The sequence below is a fragment of the Acipenser ruthenus genome, chromosome 1 (genome assembly GCF_902713425.1).
Source record: "Acipenser ruthenus chromosome 1, fAciRut3.2 maternal haplotype, whole genome shotgun sequence".
In the NCBI taxonomy this organism is placed as follows: domain Eukaryota; kingdom Metazoa; phylum Chordata; class Actinopteri; order Acipenseriformes; family Acipenseridae; genus Acipenser; species Acipenser ruthenus.
The window spans coordinates 105476139-105502064 of record NC_081189.1 but is presented as its reverse complement, the minus strand read 5'-3'; the positions used below and the strand labels follow the sequence as shown (position 1 = coordinate 105502064).

The window sequence follows — 25926 nt, the reverse complement described above, 5'->3', positions numbered from 1 at the left end:
ATCAGAACATTTCCCTGGGCCTGGAAGTGGCAGATCTCTGTGTGGAGACTGGTAAAGGTTTCCTCACTATAGTATGGGGATTCTGAGGGGGGATATATATTGCACACAGGAAGATTTCATTTTGTGCAGAGACAATATTTCTGCTGATTTTAAGCCACAAATGTGACTCTCCCCATTTAATTGGCTCTATTGAGTTGGTGAGCTCTGCTTTGTACCAAATGATTATTCCCCCAGAGTCTCTGCCTCGTCTGACTGTGGTCTTTTTCAGTGAGGGCACTATGATCTCCCTATAGCCTGAGCAACAGTGAGTGGACATGTCTGCCCTGCACCATGTTTCCTGCAGGATGATGATATCCAGGCCTTTCACTCTCTCTATAAACTCTGGGGCTGTGCTCTTCAGCCCAAACACTGAGGAGCTCAGGCCCTGGATATTCCACATTGTGATGGACAAAGATTTAATCATATTTATATTTGCAATTATTTTTCTATTTTTTTGTCTTGGAATTAAACAAAACATTTTGGAGAAGAAAAAAAAAAAAAAATAGATATACATACATATTTGTTTTGTAATAATTCAGTAAATAGTAATTATATTTACGTTTTGCTGCTGAAATCGCTACGTACAAAATATATATACTTTTTTCCCCCCTTTCTCTTTTCCTTTCCTCCCCCTTTTCTCTCCTTTTTTTTTACAATCTATTTATTTTTTTTTAATAGTAGTGACTTAGCTCATAAGTCTTGTGCAGATGAGGTTCAGGAGGTGGTGAATCTCCTCCAGCTCTGTGCTCCCAGTCCCTGCTGGTCTGCTGAGGGCCGCAGCGTAGCTGTGAGCCTCCTCCTGGGATGGCTGGCAGGACCGGACCTGGGTCCGCTGGGCTGGGCTGGGCGCTGGGCTGGGCCGGGCCTGGGCTTTCTGGGCTGGGCTGGGCAGGTGCCGATTGTGTTGTCCAGGCTGTGGACGGAGGCCCACCTGGCTGTCTGTGGGCTGTACTGTGGTCTGTGGACGTTGAGGCTTCTCCTTTTGCCGTGTTGGGGGCTGGCTGGGTCTCGGCCCAGGGTGACGTCTTTCAGGGTCTCGGCAAAGATGCTGACTCCCCGCAGGTGCACGTGGTCGTACAGTTGTTGCAGCCCGAGGGTGGGGTGGTGTGCCAGGTGCATGTTGGGTAGTAGAGCGCACCCTCGGGAGACTTCCGCGTTGATCTTCTGGATGGTGTATTGGTGGAAATCCTTTCTGGGCAGCAGGGTGGAGATGATGATTTTTGAATGCGGAAATTCCTGGGTGGCCCTCTCCACTACTCTCCTGATGGACTTGGCCACGTTCTCCTTCTGGGCCCTCAGATCATTGGTGCCTGTGTGAATGATTATGTGTCTGGGGGAGCCGAGGGTGGCTGTCAGGGACAGGGCTTGCTGCTGTAGGTGTGTTTTGGCTCTTTGGTTTTGCAGACTCAGCCAGCTCTTTTAAGGCCAGGAAATTCTCCTCAAAAGACACCAGGCTGGCCTCACTGCCCTGTATCATGATAGTGCTGTTCTGATACAGATTTACTGTGAACACTGTGTGGTGTGAGTCTGCATCTTCCCTTATTTTCAACTGTCTCCCCTGGCAGATGCCTCTCTTTTTTACATGTACATACATTTTACATATGGCTGTGTGCCAGGTGTCTGTGTGCTCAGTGAAGAGGAGCAGGTTAGTGGTGACAGTGTTTTCTCCAGCCTGGAAGCAGTCAGCAATGAGAGTCTCTGGGCTCTCTATCAGCACTCTGTGCTTGTGTTGTTTCCTGGCCTGAGCGCTCTTTACCTCCCCAGGGAATTGGAACACAGGGCTCAGGGGGCGGGGCTGCATTACTACACTGCTCAATGTATCCATTTCCAACCGTCAACCGCACACACCAACTGCCACTTCTCACACAGGCTAACTTTAAAATGGATTAATTTAATTTAAAATAAGGTGAGAGACTTACCTTTTATAAATCAAAGTCCAGATAATTTGCTGTTTTCCTAGCAGTTTTTCTGTTCTTTCTTTGATTGTATACTCTGTCCTTTTTCTTTCTTTTCCTTTCTTTTTCTTTCTTTCTTTTTTTCTTCTTTCCTTTCTTTCTGTCTTTCTTTTCCTTTCTTTTTTCCTCTCCTGCTTTTCTAAGAGTTTTCCTGACTGACAGGAATACATTATTGCTGGTTTTAAACTCGCTGTCAACAGAAATGTTAAAGCTTCTATTGTTAAAATATGTATTTAGTCCAGCTCAGCGTTATAAAACTGGAGACTGAATTCTGGTCTTCAGTTGAACTTCTTGCACTGGCATAAAATTCCCTTAATGTTGTTGAGATTTTTTGGATTTATTTCCATAAAATTAATGAACATATTTTTTCAGCCCATGCTGTAGTTTTTTGTGTCTGTGTTTTTCAATCTTTGTTTTCTTCTATTTCATTTAGCTGTTCCTCATCTACTGTTACATGTCTACTCTTGCTGGTGCACTTATTTTATTTTTTCATTTTTTTAAGGTGGACTGCTGTCTTCACTCAGAAAGCTGGTGTTGTACCAGTTATGTGGAATTTCGTCCCCAAATATATTAAAGGAAATAGGTGAAATGCCACTCATTTTTGGCTGTGGTTTTGTAACTAATAACAAATAAAATGGCGGTTTTTCGTGGAATTTAGAATGTAGTGCTGTGCAGTGATTTATTCAGTGTGAAGCGGTTTAACCAGTCAGAGGTTGTTATTTTTCCAAGCCTTGTTGTAAATATATTTTCTGACACCTCTGGCCTTATCACCACCCCATGGCTCATCATGGTTCATACCTTATATAAATATGGAGAGAGAGAGAGAGAGAGAGAGAGAGAGAGAGAGAGAGAGAGAGAGAGAGAGAGAGAGAGAGAGAGAGAGAGAGAGAGAGAGAGAGAGAGAGAGAGAGAGAGAGAGAGAGAGAGAGAGAGAGAGAGAGAGAGAGAGAGAGAGAGAGAGAGAGAGAGAGAGACCATTAATGCGGGATGAAGCTCTGATTTGTGTATTTAATTATAAATGAAAAACAAAAGCACACAAAACAAAAGGCATGATGGCCAAAATAAACAGACAATGACAAACCCACTCAAACAACAAGTACCGCACTGGTCAAAATCCAGCACGAGTAGCAACTCAAGTTTGTATTTTCTCAGTTCTTACTTGTCTCGTTCCTCCTGTGAACCACCCATCCTGACTGAGAGGCTCCTGCCTCTTTTATGCAGCTGTGCCTGAGCTTGGTTGCTTGTTAATCATTCAGTCAGGCTCAGGCACATTCTACACGTGAAGTGATTTGGCAGGGGTTCATGGCGCAGGGGGTGTGCTGAGATATTTGCCAAAAGAAACACATTTTCAGTGGTTTAATAGTCCTTGTACAGTACTGGAATAATGGTACTGTAACTGGAATTTGTGTGGAAAAAGACTACTTACCTGACCAAAACAGTTTGACATCCTGACATCCCTAACTCTGCCCAGACAGTTGGTTTTTGACCAACCAAATAGTTTGAAATAGTTGGGTATCTGTGGTGATCCTCAGTTTAGACTGGTAACTCTACCAGTTGCAACTATGCAGTTGCTGTCTATGGATTTGTCCTTTAGTGACTGCAGTTGGATGATATTCAAACAATTCCTGCTCCAAGTGCTGTTTTCACTGGAACCTCTTTTGATTTCTTCCTTTGTGAAAGGGTTCCTGTGCAGTGATTGGGAGCTAGAGTGGCAGGGCTGCCAATTGAAAAAAACACTCTTCTTGAAATCTATCAATACTGGATACTGAACATCCAGTTTATGGTACTGTACATGAACTAAACTCTGAGTAAGGATGCTCAGTTTAAAGCATTTTAGTTCATCCACTGAACTATTGAAATTCTCCTACAGAGATTCACAGTTTTCCCATTTTTTCCAAAACTCTTTGCTGAAATGAAGCCTACTTCTTAAAAGCCACACACATTCATTTTTGGAAAGGAAACTGCTACCTTAGTTGTTTTGTTTACCTTATTAAAATGTTTAACTTTCAGTGCTCTGATAAATTAAACATTTCAATCAACACCAAAAAGTTTTAAAATCACCCTTTATTGCATTTTTTTCAAGTAATGAGAAAACATACAGGGATTACTCATAAAATTACAAACGCCTGTCAGCTGTTGTATATTAGAGAATATGTCCTCCCTCACGAGTAATAATGCAAATGGAATCTGTGACAATACATGCAAGCTGTATTATTTTATATCTATATATACTGTATCTACAAGCTGAATCTTCCTGTTTTAAAACAGTTTCACTCGCAATGGATAATACGGTAGTGTATAAAAGGTAGATTCTGTAACCAGTCCTGTGCAATTTTTCATGAGGAGCCATTTCCATGTGGTCTAACAAACTGATTCCATAATTCTTTCCTATAGTGCGCTTCCATTAGGTTCTTCCTGTGGACCCAGAAGGTTAGAGGATTATAACCTGCTTTATCAGCAGTAAAATGGGTCTACTCAATCCTGCACCACCCCAGCATATTGAGATTTTTAAGCCATTGTGTTGTTTGGATACGCCTTTTAATTTTTGCTGGGATTTCTTTGGGATCAAGTGCTTTACAATCGACCATTAACCCTATGTGTTTAGATGCTAGTTTTGACATTTTACACCTCAGCAATGCTGAAATGGAGAGCAAACCAACTTGTTTCATTCACTTTAACACTGTCTCTCAAAACTAGTTCTGTGATGAATAGAGACGAAAAAAGCGAAAATGTAATTTGCCAGTAGGCGAGGAGAAGCAATTGTCTCTTTCTCATGAAAGACTACTAGGACTCTTTAACAATAATCCTGTACAATAAAGATAGTTATAGTTGTAGTGTCATATGTAGCTTGAGTTTTTTAACTTTACCCTGCTGTTGATTTCTTATGAGTTAGTAGCATGTCTTGGTTTTTTCTGTGTTTGTACAGTAGATATGGAGAGTATGACTGCTAGGACATGTACAAAGCAGTTCCCCTTGGCAGCAAATCTATGTCTGAAGGAAGTTTCTTAAGAGTCTTTGAGGTCTGGCATCTGTGACTTATTTTTATTTTTTATTTTTGTACCTTAATTTATTTTCAAAGGTGTTTTTTGGTTTTTTTTTTTATGTTACAGCCAAGGCTAACTTGTTCGTACGTGTACACAAATCCTGTGATGCCATTTAGTAAGTCTAATACTCATCAAGGTTATGATTTTAAAGATAATTTTGAATTAAAAGAGGTGCTTTACAAATTCATGCTTTGAAATTGCTTCTGTCTGCCTCATGCCACACATACATTATTAAATATGCTTGTGCAAATGTGATGAAACGTGCTAAGAACCTTCTTAAGTACATTCTTAAGTTATTAAGTGTATCGTATCCATAGTACAATAAATGTCTAGACACAGCACAAGTCATTGAGAGTATCAGAATTTGACATCACTCTGTAGGATGGTTATCTGTTTCTGTTTTTATGTGAAACATTTATATGTAACTGACAGCCCTAATCTTTGATTTACAGCCATGTGAAGGAATGAATGTCACTGACAAACAATTTTTTTTATTTTTCTGAAATATTGCTAAATGGCATTAAAAGAATACCCAGACTTGTTATGACATTTGAATTCACTTATACTAATGTTTGGGTGCCATAATGTTGTGTAAGTAATAAAGTAATAAAGACACCGCTCTAGGCATTTCCCAGGACTGAATTCTTTCTCATAAGATTTGTTATTAAATTCTTGAAGAATAAAATAACTCTGTATTTTGTCTGCGATATCGTTGGCATTTGGTTAATAAAGCTTGTACCAGCCATTCATGTTTGATATGAATGGCTTTGTTTGACTCTTTATGGAGGTTATGATAGGTGTGGTTGTTAATTCCCCTGATTTATTTCATAAAGAAGGGTGTGTTTGTAATTTTAGTAGTTCAGAATTTGTATTGCTGTTGGCCAAGCTTTTGAATCCTTAAACAAATAACAATTCCATATGCATTTATCTTAATAAGGGAAAATGGAAACCAGAGATTTCAAAAGCATCTGTAGGACCAATGCATCGGCATGACATATACTGTATAGGAGTATTGCTTGCAAGAGTTCAAATCATTTTCAAGAACTTCTCCTACACAGTATACTTTATGAGGCAGATTTACTATGATCTTTATGAGGCAGATTTAAATTTGAAAAAAAAAACAGATCCACATAAACTCTAATAAAAAAAATAAAATACGAGTACAAATTTTAAATGCTGAAAAAGTAGGATGATTCCTCTGAGCTCCGTGTCGAAACACAAATGATGCACCCCCCCATAATAATAATAATAATAATAATAATAATTTTCAGTGTGATACACCCCCATTTCACTTCAGTACCACAATAGTTTGGGCTTTACTGCACATGTTTTAAACATAATGGGCCCTACGTATGTTCTATGTTTCATAACAGTCATCATGTACAGGGTTTTCATATTTTCACAGCAAGTCATTGTATGTAAAAAGTATGTAACATGTTTCTGTCATGTCAAATGTGATGTTTGTAGTAAAGCATCCCATATATTTGTACTTTTAGATTGAAGAGATTATCAAGATCATGATCACAAAGTTGTTACAGTAGAGTTATAACAACTTGTTAACCTGTGAAATTATTTCTTTTGTTAAATTAAACAACACAACTGATCAAATCAAAATCACCATTTTCTAAAGGATAACATCATCATGGTATATTGTTGTGCAGTATGTGTAGGAGACACAAATTCATATGAAAAAAGTGTCACACTGCCCAATTAATTGCTGTGATGTGTCATGGCTAGTACCTATAATTACATCTCAGTCTATGCAAAAAAGAGTTTTCATTTTGGTTGGTAATTGTGTAAATTCCTGGTAATATAAAACATAACAAATGGGCTGCTGAATTAAAAGTAAATGAATTACATCTTTGACATCACAAATCCCTCAAGATTTGCTTAAACAAACAGGGAGCTATACACAAGGTTAGAGTCTTAAGTTCATTGCTTTTTGTGTCCTGGGCTATTGGAAAACAGATACTGGCATGCAGCCATTGTACAGTATGCGGAATGTGTATTGTCTGGTACTTTATTAATGTACTAAAATGGTCATCTAATTTCCTGCAAAACCTAAGTGCTGAAGAATTCACTCAATATTGCTTCAGCAATTCTAGGCTTGCTTCAATGTCTGGCAACATTATTTTTGTTATTTTTGGCCTTTCCTTAAATGTAAGTTCATCATCTCCACTCAGCAAGATCTGGCAGATGACAATAATCTCGATTGTGAAAGTAACTTTCCCTCTAAATGGCAATACTGTTTTTTCCAAACACAGATGCATATCTAAATGTATTTATTTTACTTTTATTTGGCAACACAACGTAACCAACCACTAGTTTGAAATATTACAAACATGCATGCAACAAATCACATTAGAATATATTAAAACAATATATTGACAAGGACTTTGAAAAACTGCCTTGAAAGTGATTTTTTTCATGAAAGTAAAAAAGGATGTATTGCTAGACTTGGGTTGAAATAACTTAAAATGGTAGTTTACAATTCTTTAATTTTTGTGTGGTGTGTCTGTTGTGACCATGCAGTCTAAAAAACATAAGCAATAGCAACACGCGATGCATGTAAAGTACTAGAGAATGGACCTAATCATTATGAAGATCCCTGTAGTTAGTTAATGACAGATGGGGAAATATGCTATATTTCTAAAGCAAATATTCAGTTTCATACATTACTATCCAAAGGTCAGCTGTGACATTACTGCAACTGCGTACACCCTAACATATACCTCTGAAACTGAGTACGCCCTAACATATACCTCCGAAACTGCGTACACCCGAACATATACCTCTGAAACTGAGTACGCCCTAACATATACCTCCGAAACTGCGTACACCCTAACATATACCTTAGAAACTGAGTACACCCTAACATATACCTCCGAAACTGCGTACACCCTAACATATACCTCCGAAACTGAGTACGCCCTAACATATACCTCCGAAACTGAGTACGCCCTAACATGTACCTCCGAAACTGCGTACACCCTAACATATACCTTAGAAACTGAGTACGCCCTAACATATACCTCCGAAACTGAGTACGCCCTAACATATACCTCCGAAACTGCGTACACCCTAACATATACCTCCGAAACTGCGTACACCCTAACATATACCTTAGAAACTGAGTACGCCCTAACATATACCTCCGAAACTGCGTACACCCTAACATATACCTTAGAAACCAAGTACGCCCTAACATATACCTCTGAAACTGCGTACACCCTAACATATACCTCCGAAACTGAGTACGCCCTATAAATACCTCCGAAACTGCGTACACCCTAACATATACCTTAGAAACTGCGTACACCCTAACATATACCTCTGAAACTGAGTACGCCCTAACATATACCTCCGAAACTGCGTACACCCTAACATATTGGTGATCTGATTCAAACATTCAAAATCCTAAAAGTTATAGACAATGTCGACCCAGGGGACTTTTTTGACCTGAAAAAAGAAACAAGGACCAGGGGTCACAAATGGAGATTCGATAAAGGGGCATTCAGAACAGAAAATAGGAGGCACTTTTTTACACAGAGAATTGTGAGGGTCTGGAACCAACTCCCGAGTAATGTTGTTGAAGCTGACACCCGGGGATCCTTCAAGAAGCTGCTTGATGAGATTCTGGGATCAATAAGCTACTAACAACGAAACGAGCAAGATGGGCTGAATGGCCTCCTCTTGTTTGTAAACTTTCTTATGTTCTTATATACCTCCACAACTGTGTACACCCTAACATATACCTCCACAACTGCCAGGACACATAAGGTCACACTTTGTTTTATTTTACCTTTCGGGATACCGTCGACAGTAGAGAGAGAGTAATGGGACTTTCCATGGATTTAAGTGGTAAAATACCTTTGAAGTCATATTAACTTAACTCATGGCAATCCGGGAAAATTTAGCAGTTCTTGTCTTGTCACGTCCTTTGTTTTGACTGCTGCAAAGCTTTGATCATGTTCTCCCTCTTGGAGACAGGCAGCACATTAAAGTGGCATCATCACTCTCAATATGCACAGCTTGAGCTAGTCTGAACTCCCCAGTTGTGTCAGACTCGATACATATTTCTGTTAAACATCACTGGTATTGGAAACAGTTGTGAGGTTACATCATTCAGAAGTGGGGTTTTATTCTTTAACTAAGCCCTCCGTTGTTCGCTTGTTTTTCATCTTCCAAGGAAATTTGTAAAACTGTACAGTATGGAATGCCTAGAACATAAGCACTTTAAATGTGTTCTGAATAATTTCCTGCAAAATAATTAGTAAAACATTTCAAATATGTGGCATCGAACATAAAATAAAACATCTACCCTTTCAGCATTCATGGTAATAAGGCAGTTTCCTGAAAAAGTTGATCTATGGTAGAAAGCAATTTATCCACCATTTAAGTTTTTTTTTTTGCAAGTAAAAGCTTGAAAGAGGCCATCTTGACATCAGTGACCGAAACGTATTGGAGGATTGATGGATGGTGTTCACATTACTGTTGGTTCTTAAAAGAAAGTATTGTTCATGGGGTCTGCTTCTAGCACAAACGTGACCCACAGTACATTGCCTGGAGTTTTAATAACCTCATCTCACCACATCTTTTGTCAAATACATTGCAAAGACTTTACAGCTAGAACACTCCTCCACATATTGCAAGGACCTTTGAGTAATACAATGTTTATTAGGAATTTGTTTAAAACCAACCTTACACTTCTTTACTTTGTGCGAATTTAGTTACCAGTTACCAAGTAAACACATTAATACACACTGGAAATCCCTTTCACTTTCGTGGGGTATGGAATATATTTCTTTCAATCCATTCACCTGTTTCCATGATCTCATGAATCTGTTAGTGTCTTTTCACATTTAAACGTACCTAATATCTTTAACATTAGTTAAAATGTTATAGAGGCCTTATATATCCCAGTATATAAGTGTAATATTGTTCCCTTACAAGAAGCTTTTCCTTACCCATCAAGACATATTAAGACAGTTTAAAAATCCAGATGCACTTCCCACACACAAGAAAATTAAATTTTCTCTTACAGCCAGATAGCTAATCAATCAGTCATACATTTAAAACGTCATATGTTACATATCTGCTATACTGCATCTTACTGTTTAGCTGTACTCTAAAAGCTGACCCCTTACATGACTTTTAAAGGGTTAAACATATATACATTTGACATTCCACTGTTGTTAGGCGATACACTACTCACACAACAGCTTATCAAATACAACAGGGACGGGATCATGTCTCAGATCTGTGATGAGTGTGCCCACAGGAGATTATCTGCGCAAATGTGATACAACATTGTTATATTATCAAATAATCTTGGCACATTAGCTAATGTGTAGACAGTGTGCCTACATACAGGACGAATACCTATAAGACTTTTACATGGTTAGTTACCCTTGGTGACTGTTTCTCTTGGATTAGGCTAAAGGTTACAGAAGTTATGATTTGTTTTTTGCTTGAGTGGATGATTTTAAAGTAACTGACCCAAAAGCCAATTATTGCAAGAAGATGAATACACACAGGCACATAGCAACAGTATGAGCACCTCACTGCCATGCTGAGCCTTACTTTTATCTGTGGTGAAAGGCTTTTCTTCTACAGTATAATGGATTTTTTCCACAACTGTGGGATTGTTCAGTGTTGTTTCAAAAAAAGAAAACTTAAACTGTAAACCACAGAAAGGAGGAGGCATTAACAAGAAACTCGCACAGTTAGATAAATGGCCTCTTTGATACAGAATGTGAAAATATTCAGCAAATTCAATATTATCTTTGGCCTGAAACTGATAAACCGAGAGTTCCTTTCAGCCTGTTCATTAGGTGGCATAAATGTATTTATGTACCAAACTGAAGTGTACTTTATTAGGCTAATGAAAGGTCGTTGGAAATTTGGTAAATCTCGTATGAAAAGGTGATCTGTGTTGAGTGAGCGGAACAAGACAAAGTTGCAGTAGAATTCAGAAATAAAAGATCTGCACCATTGCTGTAACTAACTTTGCTAAAAGAAAATGCAATGGTATAATGACAAGCTATTTGTAAATGTTACGACTGCCAATTATAATTTTTTATTACAGTATTTTTATAAATATTCTGTGTCAATAAAGCAGAATTTAAACTCTTAAGACTAAACAGTGAGGTGTCTCTTCATCTCAAAGGAAAAAGGGCAGAAGCAGTGTCAACACCTTGGATTTCGTCACAGGAAGTTATTTAGACCCATGTGTTCACATTTTAAATGGCCGTAGATCAATGATTTTTTGGATAACTGTGTGGATGTTGTAATGACTGTATGAGTTGCTATGTTTATATGCACAAGGAGTCGATCCTTTTGCAAATGATTGTTTTGAATTAAAAAACAAATGCACATGCCAAACTTAACTGTGTTCATGGGAGTCAATGCTTCTGAACCCATGTACTTGAAAACTAAATGACTTTGTTTTATATTTTATATTTGTGCAATTCTTTGAGCCAGATAGCTTGTTATTTCCAAATTGTGAAGACACTGTGGCCAGTGCAATTCCAACACTTTTGTTTAAAAAAAAAAAAAAAAAAAAAAAAAAAAAACATTACATGAAAATGACATTACAGTATATTGGAATATGGCATTTTATTTCACATAAACCACTTTTTATTTCTATTAACCTGCCTTCTGTAGGTTTAATAATACATAAGCAAACTTAAATAATAACCCTGTAGTTTTGCACTTTTTATGTTTAAATTTATTTAGCTTTCAGCTTTTTTGTTTTAGCAGTAAAGAACATGTGCATTTAAGTGATACACTGAACAGTTATGCTAGTAAATAGTCATGTATCCATTTTAACCTTGGATGCTGGTTTTGAAACAGTTACAAATACACATAGTGGCTGTCCAACTAGTCGGAGCATCTGTGTCTCAGCTGCAAATGGAAAATTTAGAGGACTACTGTTTTAAGTCTTCAAGGAAAGGCAAACTACTGTTGTAACCCTCAGGTGACTGTTTGCAACTACATGTAAATTAATCAATTGCTAGTCCTTAAATACACAAGACACAATGGCCTTTGCTTTCCTGGTTACACTTGCAGACTGATCTTTGTTTCTACCCATTTTATAGCCAACTACTCTTGGCCATATTGTTCAGTAGATCATGTGACATGTCATGTGATTCAGCTACTTTGCATACTATGTCCTCATGATGGGCCTTTTTATTTTGGGGTTGTTCTGATTAAAAAATGGAACTCTGTAGATGAATGATTGAACAAACGGGCTGTCTGATGGTACTGTAAGTTTATTCATAATGGTATGTTAATCATGTACTGTCTGAAATAGAATGCATATGGGAAATAGTAATCCTGGATAAAAACACTGCTGACCAGCAGCAATGTGATCTGATGTGGGGATCTGCTATGATCATATGATCATACTCCTGTGCCATAATTGTATGCCTCTCAAGGGTAACAGATGTACCATTAGCCTCCTGGAAAATCCAATAAGTGCCTTCTTAATTTTCCTGTATGAAAAGTGTCCGCAGCAGAGCTAGAAGCAGATGGTAAGATGAAGGGGATGTTTTTTTTTACTGCCGGACCAGTCAGATCAGGGTTTCTGACTCTGCCCTGTGATTGGCTGACCCTGCAGGGGCTTGATGGTAATTTGTGGCACCACCAGCTGGGACCCACAGTCTGCTCTGAAATCAAGAGCGAGGCTTTGGATATTGGCTGCATCAGGGGGAAGGCTGCTTTGCTCCAGGATGTGTGTAAAATGGCATTAAGGAAGCAATTTTGCTCATTAAATCAAATTCCCATGGAAGTTTGTCCATGTCTGTCTCTCGCTGACAAGAAGGAAAGGAAGGCTTCATTGGGCATTAGGTCATTTTCCGTAGTACCATTTTAGGAACAGTTTCCACCGCCTAGAAGTACAGATCCCTACAAAGTCAGATTACTTTACTTTATATGCTTGGATGATTTCTGATGTTTGGCAAATAAAAAAAAGGCATTTGCCAGGTTAATGTTTCGATACAGTGTTTTCCACATTTTTTTCATTCTGCACAACAATGTTTCCAAATTTTGTGTTTACCATTGCTGTGTAACACAGAGGTTAAATGACCATTTTGGCGATTCCAGTCTCAACGTCATGCAGCATTTAGGAAACTGAACACATTCACTTGGGGTTAAAATGCTATCTTGACCAGGGGATTCTTATTTTGGAGCTGAGATAGCAATACCAGTGACAAAGCTATTGGTCACTTTGTGCACCAGGTTTTCTATTTATTGTATTCTGGTGTTTTTTTCTTCTTCTAAACTAGCTATTTGAGATTGTGTGTGAAATCATTGTAGAATGTGTTGATCTTTTGCACTGATTGCAGCTTGCATTCTTTCTGGCAATGCTTGACGCAGAAAGAAAAATACAAAAAGAAAGGTTTGCGGTTTTGGCCTCTTTATCTTAATCTGTTTTCTGTCAAACCGTCAATGGCATAGCTCTCTGGATATCCCTCGTACTGTATTCATTCTGCAGTGAGGTATAATTAGAAGCATGACTATGTTATCTACCCTGTCAAAAGGCTTGATCTGCAGGCAAAAACAGATTTTGCTCTTGAAAGCCTTCCCAGCGATTACTCAGCAGGATCATTTGTAAGCTATTTTATCTTGCATTTCACTGGGCGCCTACGAGGGCTTGAGAGTAAAGAAGGGCGTGAGGGGCAGTGAGCTTGGAGCATGTTAGTGCTTGAGTGACGATGGTGTTAGACATAGGACAGGCTGGACAGGTCCCTTTACTCAAAGAACCGGGTCAGACAGCATCCTCTGGCTGCTGAGCGGCTTGAGACGAGTAAGGGCCAGGACAAACAAAGACACTCTGAACTCTCATCGTAGAGGATGAGAGACAGAACATACAAAAGACGAAGCTCTCAAGTCCAGGCTGGGTCAGGCAGCACCCTCTGGCTGCTGGGCGACAAGGAGAATGAGACATAGTGACAAAAGGATAGATCCTGTCACTACTCAGGCAGCATCCTCAGGCAGCATTGGCTGGCAGCTGGGTGGCACGGAGAGTTAGGGAAAAGTGTCTCGGGTCCATATAGGAGAGAAGAAAGGAAGATACCCCCCCCCCCCCCGCGCGCGGGGCCCAACTTGGCGGGTGGGGTACTCGGCCTCCCTCAGAGGGGGCAAGAAAGGTGCTCGGACCTAGAAAAGAAACTAGGGTGAGTGATAGCAGGTTGTGGCCTCCATGAGGCTAGTGCATGAGCTGTGAAAGTATAGATGTGGCCGGGGGTCCCCTCTGACCGGCGAGGAACCGCCGGGGACGGCAGGGACTTGGGCAGGAGTCTGATCCGGTCGGTCGGGAGACTGAGACACTTCCCCCCCAGAGGGATCCCTGTGCGGCCGGTGCAGTATTAGAAAGGAGGGAGGAGGAGGACAAAAAACAAACACAAGACAAATAGAGACAGTAGTGATAGGTTAATATAGGAAAGAGGGAGAGATTGACAGGCCGAGCTGCCAAACGGAACTCCCTGGCCACGCCCCTTGACTGACATGGCAAGCAAGGCTATTTACAGATGACTACAAATACAAATGAGCTGCCCCCACCCGGATGTGATTGAGCCGGCTGATTACTTCCCCCAGGCGGAGCACGGCTGAGGAAAGATAAAGTGGACTGCATAGAGAAATTAGGTAAACAGGGAAACGCAGTGGGAGGTGTTCTCTATGGCGTCCCCCAAATTACGCCTAAAGGCTAACATGTAATAGAACTGAAGGTGCCATATAGAGTGCCAAGATCAATCTTTACATTAACTAAGCAATAATTAACAGGAATTACAGACAGTAATTAAAAAAATAAATATTTGCAATTGTCTTATCTGTAATGGTGGTCCATTCCAGCAACTTTGTTAAAAGGTTCTGTGTCAGTGGGAACTAAGTAACAGTTTTGTTTTATAACAAAATTACATTGTATTGTACACCCTCAAGTATAAAGCAAAAGTATTATTACAGTCTTTTTGTATGCACTGGTTAACAAGGATACGGTATGCAAAACATTGGAAAATAGATCTACCATTGTTAATAATAATAACAGTTAAATCCACTAAAAGACAGCCCTGTAGATATCAGAACACAGGCATGTAGGCTATGCTTACAGCATAATAATACTACGACTACTACTACGACTAATAATAATAATAATAATTACTTCTAAAATGTTTTTTAAAATGAACAATACAAGCAATAAGTATCATTATCAAAAATAATTTATTGTTTAATCTCAAACTTGTGCATTGTTAATACAAAACACATTAAAATACACCAAAAGGTTTGTATCTGGCCTACTTTCAGCACGCTTACAATTATCAAAACTTTTAATAACGTAATAACTGCATCAAACAAATATGCATTACATTTAGGCCTACCTCAAATGACATTTTCTATTATTATTATTTATTAATCCTGAGAGTCACTTTCATCGCTGTCACTTATTAGCAGTTCATTACACTGAAGCGCCTCCTCATCTTCCTCAGCTTCAATGGCAATGACAGAGACCTGGCATTTAATAGAGACCTGGCGTTTATTTACAATATTTGCCAGCAGACCCGGTGCGTATTGGAGACAGGCGGTTATTTGAGACCCTGCAATTATTTGAAGTTTTATGGTACTCATTTTACCAAATAAAAAAGTATCTTGAATAAACCTATACTCATGTTCATTCTAGATGCTTTTTGTATTTTGTAAGATGTGTATTATCACAATGATTCGGATAATTAAGAAGCAGTATAAATTAATTAAGTGTTTAGTGCTCAGTTCATATATTTATTGTTTTCAGTTTAAGGGCAACTTAAAAACCCTGTCCTGTTCCAAAGTGTTCCGGAATTATGGGGCCAGGTGGCAACCCTAGCCCTATAGTCAATTTTGAACCAGAAACTTGTTCCAACCAGGTTTTTAAACAGTCAGGCTTTCGTCTGGTTAATTTAATAATTAAAGGATTGAAAGAACTACTAGTGAGTACCTGTGACAGTGTAGCGTCACGGCCCAAGCTGTTACCAGCAGGAAAGAAACCCAGAGACAGAAAGCTGCAGTTTAAGTACTGGTGCGCACATTTATTAACAAAGCTAACACAAAAACAGGAACAAAATAAACTGGCACGAGGGCCAAAATAAAATGTTCACAAAAAGAATAAATCACGTGTAGGCTGGGCATTAGCCTTTATCACAGATTCCCTGCAATACAAAAATCACAGCACAAACTACTTCAACAAACAAAAGCTTTCTGGTTCCTTTTAAACATGTGGCTACTCCCCAATTAGCATCAATTACCTAAGTGGGGAATGGTCACACCTGTGATTGCTGGTATCCCTGCCAACATTACATCCCCACACACACACCATTTACATCAGCAGGGCTTCTGTACTGCCACAGTACCACTTCTGTAGAGCAACTTGGTTCTATAGTGTTGTAGTGTGGTGTAGGTTAGTGTCGTTCAAATCTTTCAGTCTCTTATGACTTTGTGGAAAGAGGAAATGAGCATTCATGGGGAGGGTAGAAGATAAGATCTGTAGTTTCAAAGCAGTTACTTTGATCTTAATTGGCCACACTATTTCTTACTTATACATCCTATAGGTCACAGCCTACTTCTAAAGCCTGACCTGTCTGCAGTTGCTGTACAATGAGAGTCTAAAATATTACCCGGCAGGAGACTGAAAACAACAATTAAGGGAGCATTTTAAAACATAGTTTTGAGGCAACAGAACTAAGAACAATTTCAAAATTTAAAAGCCAAGGGAAAAGGGGGAGAATGGCATTTGCGGCTGTTTAAAGTTTAGGAGCAGGTTAAAAAAATTGACAGCTAAACATGCTAAGGGAAAACAAACAAAAAAAAAAAACATTTATACCACCAGCCTAATACTCATATTCCATAAGCGAGTCAATAATATTGACTAATATCAAAGCCTACAGCTTGCCTATTTATTCCTTTCAAACCCATTAATATTAGCATTTTCTCAGAAGAATAACATTTGTGCCAGAGTAAAAATAGAATGCTTTGTATTTATACAAACAAGTGCTAACAAGTAGTAATTTTTGTCAATGGTCTTATTATTTAGATACGGGTATAAACAGGAACTGGCAGTGGTGATTTGCTTTTCATATGAATTTCATACAGCACATCAAAGTGTTTCACAAGTTTCATTAAACAAGCAGAAATAACATTGTATGATTTATTGTAGAAGTAAAGCTCAAAAGAGCTGCTTAAGACCACAGTTCAGCATTGCAGATGCAAAAACCAAAAGTGAGAAATGCGAGTGAAAGTTGCTGAGAGTAGGAAGAAAATGTTAAATGGTGCTTATTACTTTTCTTTTGCTATGAATCAGCACCTCAATGTTTTGTACAGGTTTAATAAAACAAATTGGTGGAAAACATGACATAAGGCACATTAGATACCTGGAATAGCACATGGCACTAAAACAGATGACATGACATATTGCACATCATGGATGACATGACATCATATTGCACATCATGGATGACATGACATCATATTGCACGTCATGGATGACATGACATCATATTGAACATCATGGATGACATGACATCATATTGAACATCATGGATGACATGACATCATATTGCACATCATGGATGACATGACATCGTATTGCACATATTTATTATTTTTAGTTTCAAATAATTTGCATTACTGTGTACAACACTGAGGTTAACAGAAATGAAATGCATTGCTAATTAAAAGTAGTGGCCATAATAAAATATGAACAGACTAAAGACTGGGTGTCAGTTGCAATTGCATGTTAATGCAGAACCCAGCTTTTACAACATGCATCCCAATATATTCAGGTACTCTTTTCTTTAAGGGATACAGGACTACAAGTATTGAAAATAGTGTTTTCATTATAGCATTTTTTCACGTTCTTTTTTGGTCACTGTTTTCAAAACATTTGTCTGTGTGAAAGTTATTGGACACCAAGGTCAATGGATTTGTTTTGCCAACTGGTTGTTTCCATTGGTTTGATCTGATCTGAATTATTGACATTGAATGGTACAATCTAAGGGTAAAAAGTATATTAATTCAATTGATATTAATTCACTTTTATACTGTAGTTTTAATATATGATGTTACTTTTTTCCACTCAAAGCAGCTTCTTTATTAAGAGGTTAAAAGCGGCTTTGATTTTAGTGAGTGTTGTCATTAATACAGAAGCTGTTAAGCGTCCTTGATCTTATCAACAGCCATCTGCCTCCAATTAAATAGTGATCTTACAAGGAGACAAGTGTGTACTACTGGATTGTAAAACTGCTTTGCCTGTTCTTGGTCGCCTGTTGTTTATACAATTGTTTGTCACATGGGTATTTTGATGTACAATATGATCACGGTAAGCCTTGAGGTCTGCCAAAAAACTACTTGGGAAGTGTGAAACATTGGCCTGAAATTCACACGGGGAGATTTGTAAGTTGTACATTACATTGATTCTGTTTTAGACCATTATAATTTTCCAGTTGATTTCAGAAATTTTGGAAGATTATTTTATTATTTGAGTTAATTTTTAATCACATATTATGGTATGCAGTAGGACAGGCTGAACCTGGGATTTACTTTGTTTTAATATTGTAGTTTGTTTGAATTAAATTCGTTGCAGGTGAACGTTTGAACTGTAACGACTGCTGCAGTGCACAAAACCAAAATGATTTTATTTAATGAGATTATAGCCACCACATTAATCCTGATTTACAGTGGTTTGGAATGAGAGACAGCATACATACAAACTTTGACTGACCTGTAACTAAAATCTGTTCGATCACATATATGAAACAATGTTCAGTACTGTACATATAAAAAAAAAGGTTCCTCATACTAACAAAAAGCAGACACTAAACATTTGGGAAAATTCTCATATTCTGAGATGGTAATATTAGCAAATTCGTGAACAAAAATCCAAGAGGCCAAAGTAAACTTGTACACTATAAAGGGAGCCCCTTGCTTGTATTTAAAACCAGTGTCAAACTTGCCAATTTCTTTCTCCAAAAATCTTTTTTTTTTTTTTTATCAGAGTTTTTTTTTTTAACTGATGTATGTTTAGCCTTGAAAATGGGCAGAATCTTGGAAAATAGTTGCTGAAATTTCAGCATTTGCCCATTTTGGCAAATAAGGCTTCTAAAGTTAGATGTCATATAAATGTGTTTCCAAACCATTACTTAAAGATATCTACCCTTGCCTATTGATTTTGCAAAGAGAGTAAGCAAAGGGGGAATATCACAGTGTCCTTGTGTTTTGTTCTTAGCCCCTGCAGTACTTCTGTCTGTCATGACTTGCTTTGTTCTTCAGCTGCAGACATCCGCATAACAATTGCCCCCTAATAGGAAAAGAGGGTGGGGGGGGCATAGGGGGACTCCCTTGCAGAGTGCAGGCTGTGCCTTAATTACCTTTCATTACCATAAGTTGCTGATTCCCTCCTCCCTGAGGGTGGCTACTAGCTCTAGCTGGGCCCCATCTGCCATTGGGAGCTGGAGGGTTGGGCAGGCAGTGTGGTTTTACAGTACCTAAAAGCAGATTTTGAGAGCCCTGCCTCTCTCTGAAAACCTAAGCTCTACAGATTTTGCAAGGCAGGGCAAGCCTACTGCCTGTCTGTCTGTCGTAGTGGTGAGATAGTGCAGGAGTATGGAACAAGTCTCGCTGTTGAGAAGAAGCCATGCAGACAGTCTCTTGAGTGCCTTTGAGAACCTGAGACACACTGGTAGACAGTTAGTGTAATCTGTGGATTTAAACAGTGCTGGTCTGAAACTGTTCTTGGGTAAAGCCGGGAGTTAATAACATTCAGCAGAACTGCTTCAGAGAGCTAAGTGATTTGATGCGTTTGATTGCAAGATGCGTACAGACACTATTCCATTTCCTTCAAGGGGTAAGCTGCATGTTTGTTAGGATATGGATCAGTGGGTCATGAAAAAACCTTATCTATTTATATTGTAATATATTAACCAGCTGTGTTGCTGGAGGGAGAACAGTATTGTTCATTGTGTCCTGCAAATGCATACAGATTGCTGCTGGAAATCTAAGTTTGAATATACATTCTATATATATATATATATATATATATATATATATATATATATATAATGATTTTACTTTGAATGTTCCTTTTGTAATGTTAAGCTGCCAGTTTTTAAAACGCACTGTCAGTTCCAAAGCCTGATACTGTAAGAATGCAGGATTTACATTACAAGATGCAATTATTTTACCACAGGATACACGTTGAATAGAAGTGGCTCTAGGAACTACAGTAGTTTATAGTTGTGTATCCAGTGTTCCTTTGGAAAAACTACAGTATCTAGTGATGTACAGTATGCTTCAGAAAATGAGATGAAAGAATGATGAGAGGTTTAGAGTTAAAACAAACCTTTGGGCAAAATTGCTCACTTAATAAGTGTATTTATATAGAGACTTGATTCAAGGTCTTAATTCTACCTGTCACTTTCCCAGCTAGTGTTCTAACTTGACAAGAGTAAATATTGTGGGCCCTGTTGTTTACTCATGCAATTAAAAAAAACAACTACAATGAATGGGTTTGTGTGTTCTATGAAATGCTAAAGAGTCAATACTGTTGCTCGTACTAAAGTGGAGGTGCAGTAGATGTAAAATATGCTACAGTCTCATGATTTAACCTTTTTTATTTTCTTGGCATGCTGTGTCAGACCATGTCCCTGTGTGGGGGGAAATCCTTTTAAACAGTGCTGACTGAGTAAGATTTTTTTCTTCTTCGTTGTTTAGTGTTGTTTTAAGTCAGTCGTTTGGGATTAAGTAGGAAGCAGAGAGGATACTTTATAAATGTAACCCAGAGAGTTTGTAATTTTTGGATGGGACTATATCACATTCCTCATATAAGTAACATAACTGGAGCACTATATTCTTGAAATGACTCTGTGGGGATTAGAGGAAAGTAAAGGCTTGTTTGCAAAGAGAGCTTCTACTGTAGTGCTGTATTGCTCCAGGGTCTTTACTGGTATCATTAGGGTTGTGGTTAGAGTTATCTGTGGTAATTACACTGTGCAGTGCAACCTGAGATCCCCTCCACCCTACATAACTGGAGAATAGAAAATAGTCTTGTATGTGCTGCAGATCATAATCATTGTTTTTTTTCTTTTCTTTTCTTATAATTGTCTGTTTTGTTTTCAGATACCTTTTATATAATAGCTAATTTTTAAATAATAATACAGTAAATTAATCTTGTGTGATGTGTTTAGCCCACCTGCTGGTTTATTGTGGTATCTGTTCAGCAGCTACAGTACTCATTTTAAGTACACTATCCAGAAAACAAAACAGGCTTTTAAAAAAACCTGCATGTTCATTTCAAAAAGCTCAATTATATCCCCTGCACCGACTATTTCTGATATTATTTTAATGTCACTCTCTTGATAATACAGATTGATGGAGGCTGTGCAGATTGACATTTTTTCTGATGTTGCATGAGTTTTGACACTGTTCCTGTCTTTGAGATTTTATGCCATCTACATTTTCACAATATTTAATCTCTTAATTTCTGTTTTATATCCTATTATGTATGTTCTCTACCATTCTATACCTTGATTTTCTGTTTAGATATTTTTTGATAAACAGGCCTAATGGCTTCCTCTTTTTCTTCTTTTTTTTTTTAAGATCGTACTTGAGCTATGCTGTATAACTTCTATCCCTAAATATCCCTAAACTAAAGTGTTAGCTACTGTTAGGTAAAATTCACCTTTAACAAGTGATTGACATTTTAAAGGTAAATACATTTCTAAGCAGAAAGGACTGTAGAAATTGATAGGGAACACTAACCGGTAGAAAATCTGAAAATGTAGATGGTGTAAAGTGTCCCTTTTAAAAACCATCTTGGTGCTTTCAGCAGTTGTGCTGTAACTGCTTGCTAAGTGGGTTTAAGGTATTAACAAAAGGAAACTAGGTTTGATTAGGTTTGATTTTGGGGGTAACCTGGCTGAAGAATACTCAAGACGCTGTGCAGGTTTACAATTATTTTGGTAATAATTGGTTCAGGCCAGGCAATTGCCACAATGTGTTGTAGTTTAAGGAGAGGAAGGATGCCATCTGATAAAGGAGCTGTCCTGGCACCTGACATGCACAGCCCTTACAGTACATGACATAACCACTTGCACACCAAGGTTTAATGAGAAATACAATATTTATTTAGTGCTACTGTTTTTGTCAGATACTGTAGACTGTGTCTATTATTCCTCCTCTCAATTCTGGCCTCATCCACTTTACTTCAAAATGTGGAATTTACCATTGAAAGAATGCACAAACCTGTTCTGGTTCAAAAGCTTGATTAGTAGCATGCCATGCTGTACATTTTACTTGGCCAGAAAACACTGAACTGTGTTCAGTACAGTTATATTATGTAGATGAACATTTTCCAAAAGCCCTTCTACCATTCTCTTGACAAGGTGCATTTTCTTTAATTGCTAAATATATGGTCCTTGTCTTAAATCACAACAGTAAAAACAGGCTTTGGCTGGAGCGGCTGGAGGCCTCCCTTTGGTTAAAGCTGCTGTCTGTTTCTGAGCAGTAATGAGTCATTCAAGGCTGAGCTTCGCAGAGCAGACTGGCTGAGAGCCAACAGGTTGACTCCTAACAATTAACCCAACCACTCATCCTCAAACTAAGAGAGTTTATCAAAACAGCCCCAGTCCCATGCCTACACAGTAATCCAGGGAGAAGGGATTTAAACAGGCACATTAACTTCTAGTGCAGGGGAAAGAATTTTGGGAGCTGGAGAAATACTTTAAAAAAGTGGTACATTTGGGTGCTAATAAAGGGAGACAAGCAAGTGAGCCCCCCGCATTGTTCTAGGTCCATGCCTTGTCTGCCCTGAATGCAACCGTGGCCAGTGTGATTGTTGCCAACATTAACAGCTCTGTCTTTGGTAGAGTCCACGAGGAATGTCACCCTGCCTGAGTCAAACCATGTATGTTCTCTGTGTGACAGTACAGTACATGTTTGAAGTACATTGTGAACCATGAAATATATTATTAAGGAAAACGTTTTTCTGCTGACAAACACATGAAGGCACTTTCTTTCTACTGACGGGGGAGAACGGCTGTTGACAATCGGGGACTTCTCCAACCTTGCACATGCAATGAGGCACCAATCTAAGACTAAGTCTTGGAATGAGTCAGGAAGCCCACGCCAACTCAAATAACATTAGTGGCAGCGAGACAAGCAGTCCTTGAGGGTCATTAGAGAAACACTGGAGCAAAAGCACAAGTCTTTGACATTTGAGTACAGAGTTTTAGGTGACTGTTGAAAGCACAAGTGCTGTTGTGGATTTTTTAACTGGATATCCCTATTTGGGCTGCTTATGGGGCTCTGTTTTGGTGACTAATAGCCCAGCTGCAGCACCTTCAAACAATCAAATATATATACTATAGTCTGCTTGTATGAGACCAGAGATCTGAGATATTCTTCTTAAAGGTCATCATTACTGATCTGGCTCAGGGATAAGCACTGAGAAGTCTTGAATGCAGACACACCTGCATACGTTACAGTCATGTTCTCACATCTTCATCAGCCTAACAAAGCAGCTGAGTAGATTTTTTTAAAACTAAATAATTAATAAAATAACGAGATGAGCTTTACGCCAAAAATAAACTACCAGGCGAGAGAAGTCTACTTGTCAGTTGAAACCAGGATCCTACTAGGATTTGTTTTAAAAAAAACTTTACCCCTCTGGTAAATACATCTTGGCATTTTTATCTATAAATCCCAAAAGGTGCAAGACAAAACTACTATACCAGTTTAGCGCTATGTTAGTTGGTAGACAGGCACATTTATATTTTCATTTTATATTTATAGTTTCTTTGAAAGAGATTTGACTGTGTGTACTAGATTGTTTCACTGAAGAGCACCATAACCAAGAAAGCAATGCATACGACTTAATAAACTCTGGTAGGGGAATTAGGCTTTAAAAGCTTTGAATCTGAAGTCACATGTTGAACCCTTTTACCTTACTGGTACTGTACAGTGAACGTGGAACAATAAAATCATTCATAGGAATTAGCAAAATCACATTGAGCAGTGGCTTTCAACAGGGTGTAAAATGTCCTGCACTGTGCATTTGTGCAACCTTATACAATTCCAGTCATCTCACAAGAATGCCTCCCCACCTAAGTGGTCTGTGTTGTTGTTACACGTTTGATGTGACTTTACTCTGCTGTTTGTTGTGCATCCAGTGTTCCTTTGGAAATGCTGCCAGCCTCTGTGATCAGAAGTAGTGGCTTGTCTTTTGTTGTCTGTCTCTTAAGGAGCAGCGATGGGGTTTGAGTGAGGGTGGTCTGTTCTATCACTCTATGGCATCAGAACCACAATTTATTATTACAGTACTGTAGGTCTTTTTTTGTAGGCTGGTTTGTTGTTTTACTTTTGATCTGGAAATATTGGCTGGGCTGCAGCAGGCATGGGTTCCCTCCAGTGGTTGAACCAGAAATGAGACTCAACCATGTGATAATCGCTTCATCCCTTAAAATACCTTTCGTGTGTGCAGCTGTCTTTAATAGAACTAAACAGTGATAGAACTAAACAGTGATTTTGTGAAAGTTTCCCGAATAAATCCTTTGGATTCAGTTTTGAAGCTCTCTGTTTGAAGATACTTTAATGGTATTTCTGTAAACTATTCCGTTGTCATGACTTTTATTTTCATTTTAGTGGCAGGCTGATGATATTTCGTTTGCATTGGCTAAACCATTGCAATAAACTTCAAAAGGTCACCCTAGTGTGTGTTCCGCTGAAGAAATCCTAGCAAAACTGTTAGAATACCACAGCATTACCAGAAACACTATGCCATGGAACAAATCATGCACTGTGGCTTTGATATGGTCTATATTGATACGTAGCATGGACCTACAATGGATTGGTATTGTACTGTATATTAGTATTTCAAATATGTCACTGTGATACCATAATAAGTACCGTAGCCCCTGCCATTAAAGCTGCCCTTTAGCTACCATTCTGGGCCTCACCTTCAATCAATGCATTGAGCTTTCTGCATCTGATTCCCCAATCATTTACCTTGTAATTAAGTTCTGTGGCTTGGCAGACTTAGGAATTTAAGTGACTTGTATAATATGATTCCCTAAGACTCTGCTGTGTGCTGATATTATTAAGGATTATCCCCTGGCTGTCAGTCTTAAGTTTGTATGTCCTTTTTTGACGGGGTACCCCCACCCCTTTGTATATTAAGTTTTGTATTTTGTATTTGTTGTATTATTATTTAAAAACATATTGTTTAATTCATATAAACTACAATGTTTTATTGTTGTTTTTGCAGCATGGACAGGGTTAAACTTCCCCATCCATGCTATCCCCATTCAGAATGTGACCGTCTCCAGATTGATTGATTCATTTATTACTAATTTGGAGACGGTCACATGTATGTAAACCTGCAGCTTTGGCTGATCGAGGTTAGAGTGTTCAGGAGTGGAGAATGGGAATAAGAGACTGTACAAGAATAAATACAAAGAAACAATTGCTACACGTGCTGGTACAACACCAGCACCATACATGTTTTAGTTATTTCTTGTCTATTTGTTTTTGGCCAACGTGCTGTTTGTTTCTGTAAAAGTGTTTTTGTTTGTTCAACCTTTTTGTTTTGTTATTTTGATTAATAAATACACGCATCAGCGCTTTGCATACCTTGCAGTCCTGACTGTCTGTGCTTCTTTTGGATCTGACGTCACCACACAAGCCATCCTGCCACACTTTTGTATCACATTGTTTGTATATAGCTTTTAAGGTGCAGTAACTATGGTTCTTGGGGGAACAAAGTTCATTATGGTTGAAAATAGACATTACTGTAAATTATCCTCTGAGCAGAGTTGAGGCTTGTGATTAAGCCTAGGGCTTATATTTCCTCTATGGGGAACTGTAGG

General features: G+C 38.5%; 1 protein-coding gene across 6 annotated transcripts in view; it reads left to right on the top strand.

The window, feature by feature from the left end:
• Positions 1 to 25926, top strand: part of LOC117420388 (actin filament-associated protein 1-like) — a 79233-nt gene that overhangs the window by 14343 nt on the left and 38964 nt on the right. Inside the window, exon 1 of one of the 6 annotated variants that reach the window (XM_034033801.3) lies at positions 19532 to 19910. The exons of 3 other annotated variants lie outside the window; for them this stretch is intronic. In XM_034033801.3, the coding sequence (XP_033889692.3) occupies positions 19877 to 19910 (34 nt within the window). In that variant the 5' untranslated portion in view covers positions 19532 to 19876. Of the gene's footprint in view, positions 1 to 19531; positions 19911 to 25926 lie in introns of those variants that run through there. 2 more of the 6 variants (XM_059033213.1, XM_034033804.3) reach the window with 2 other exon arrangements.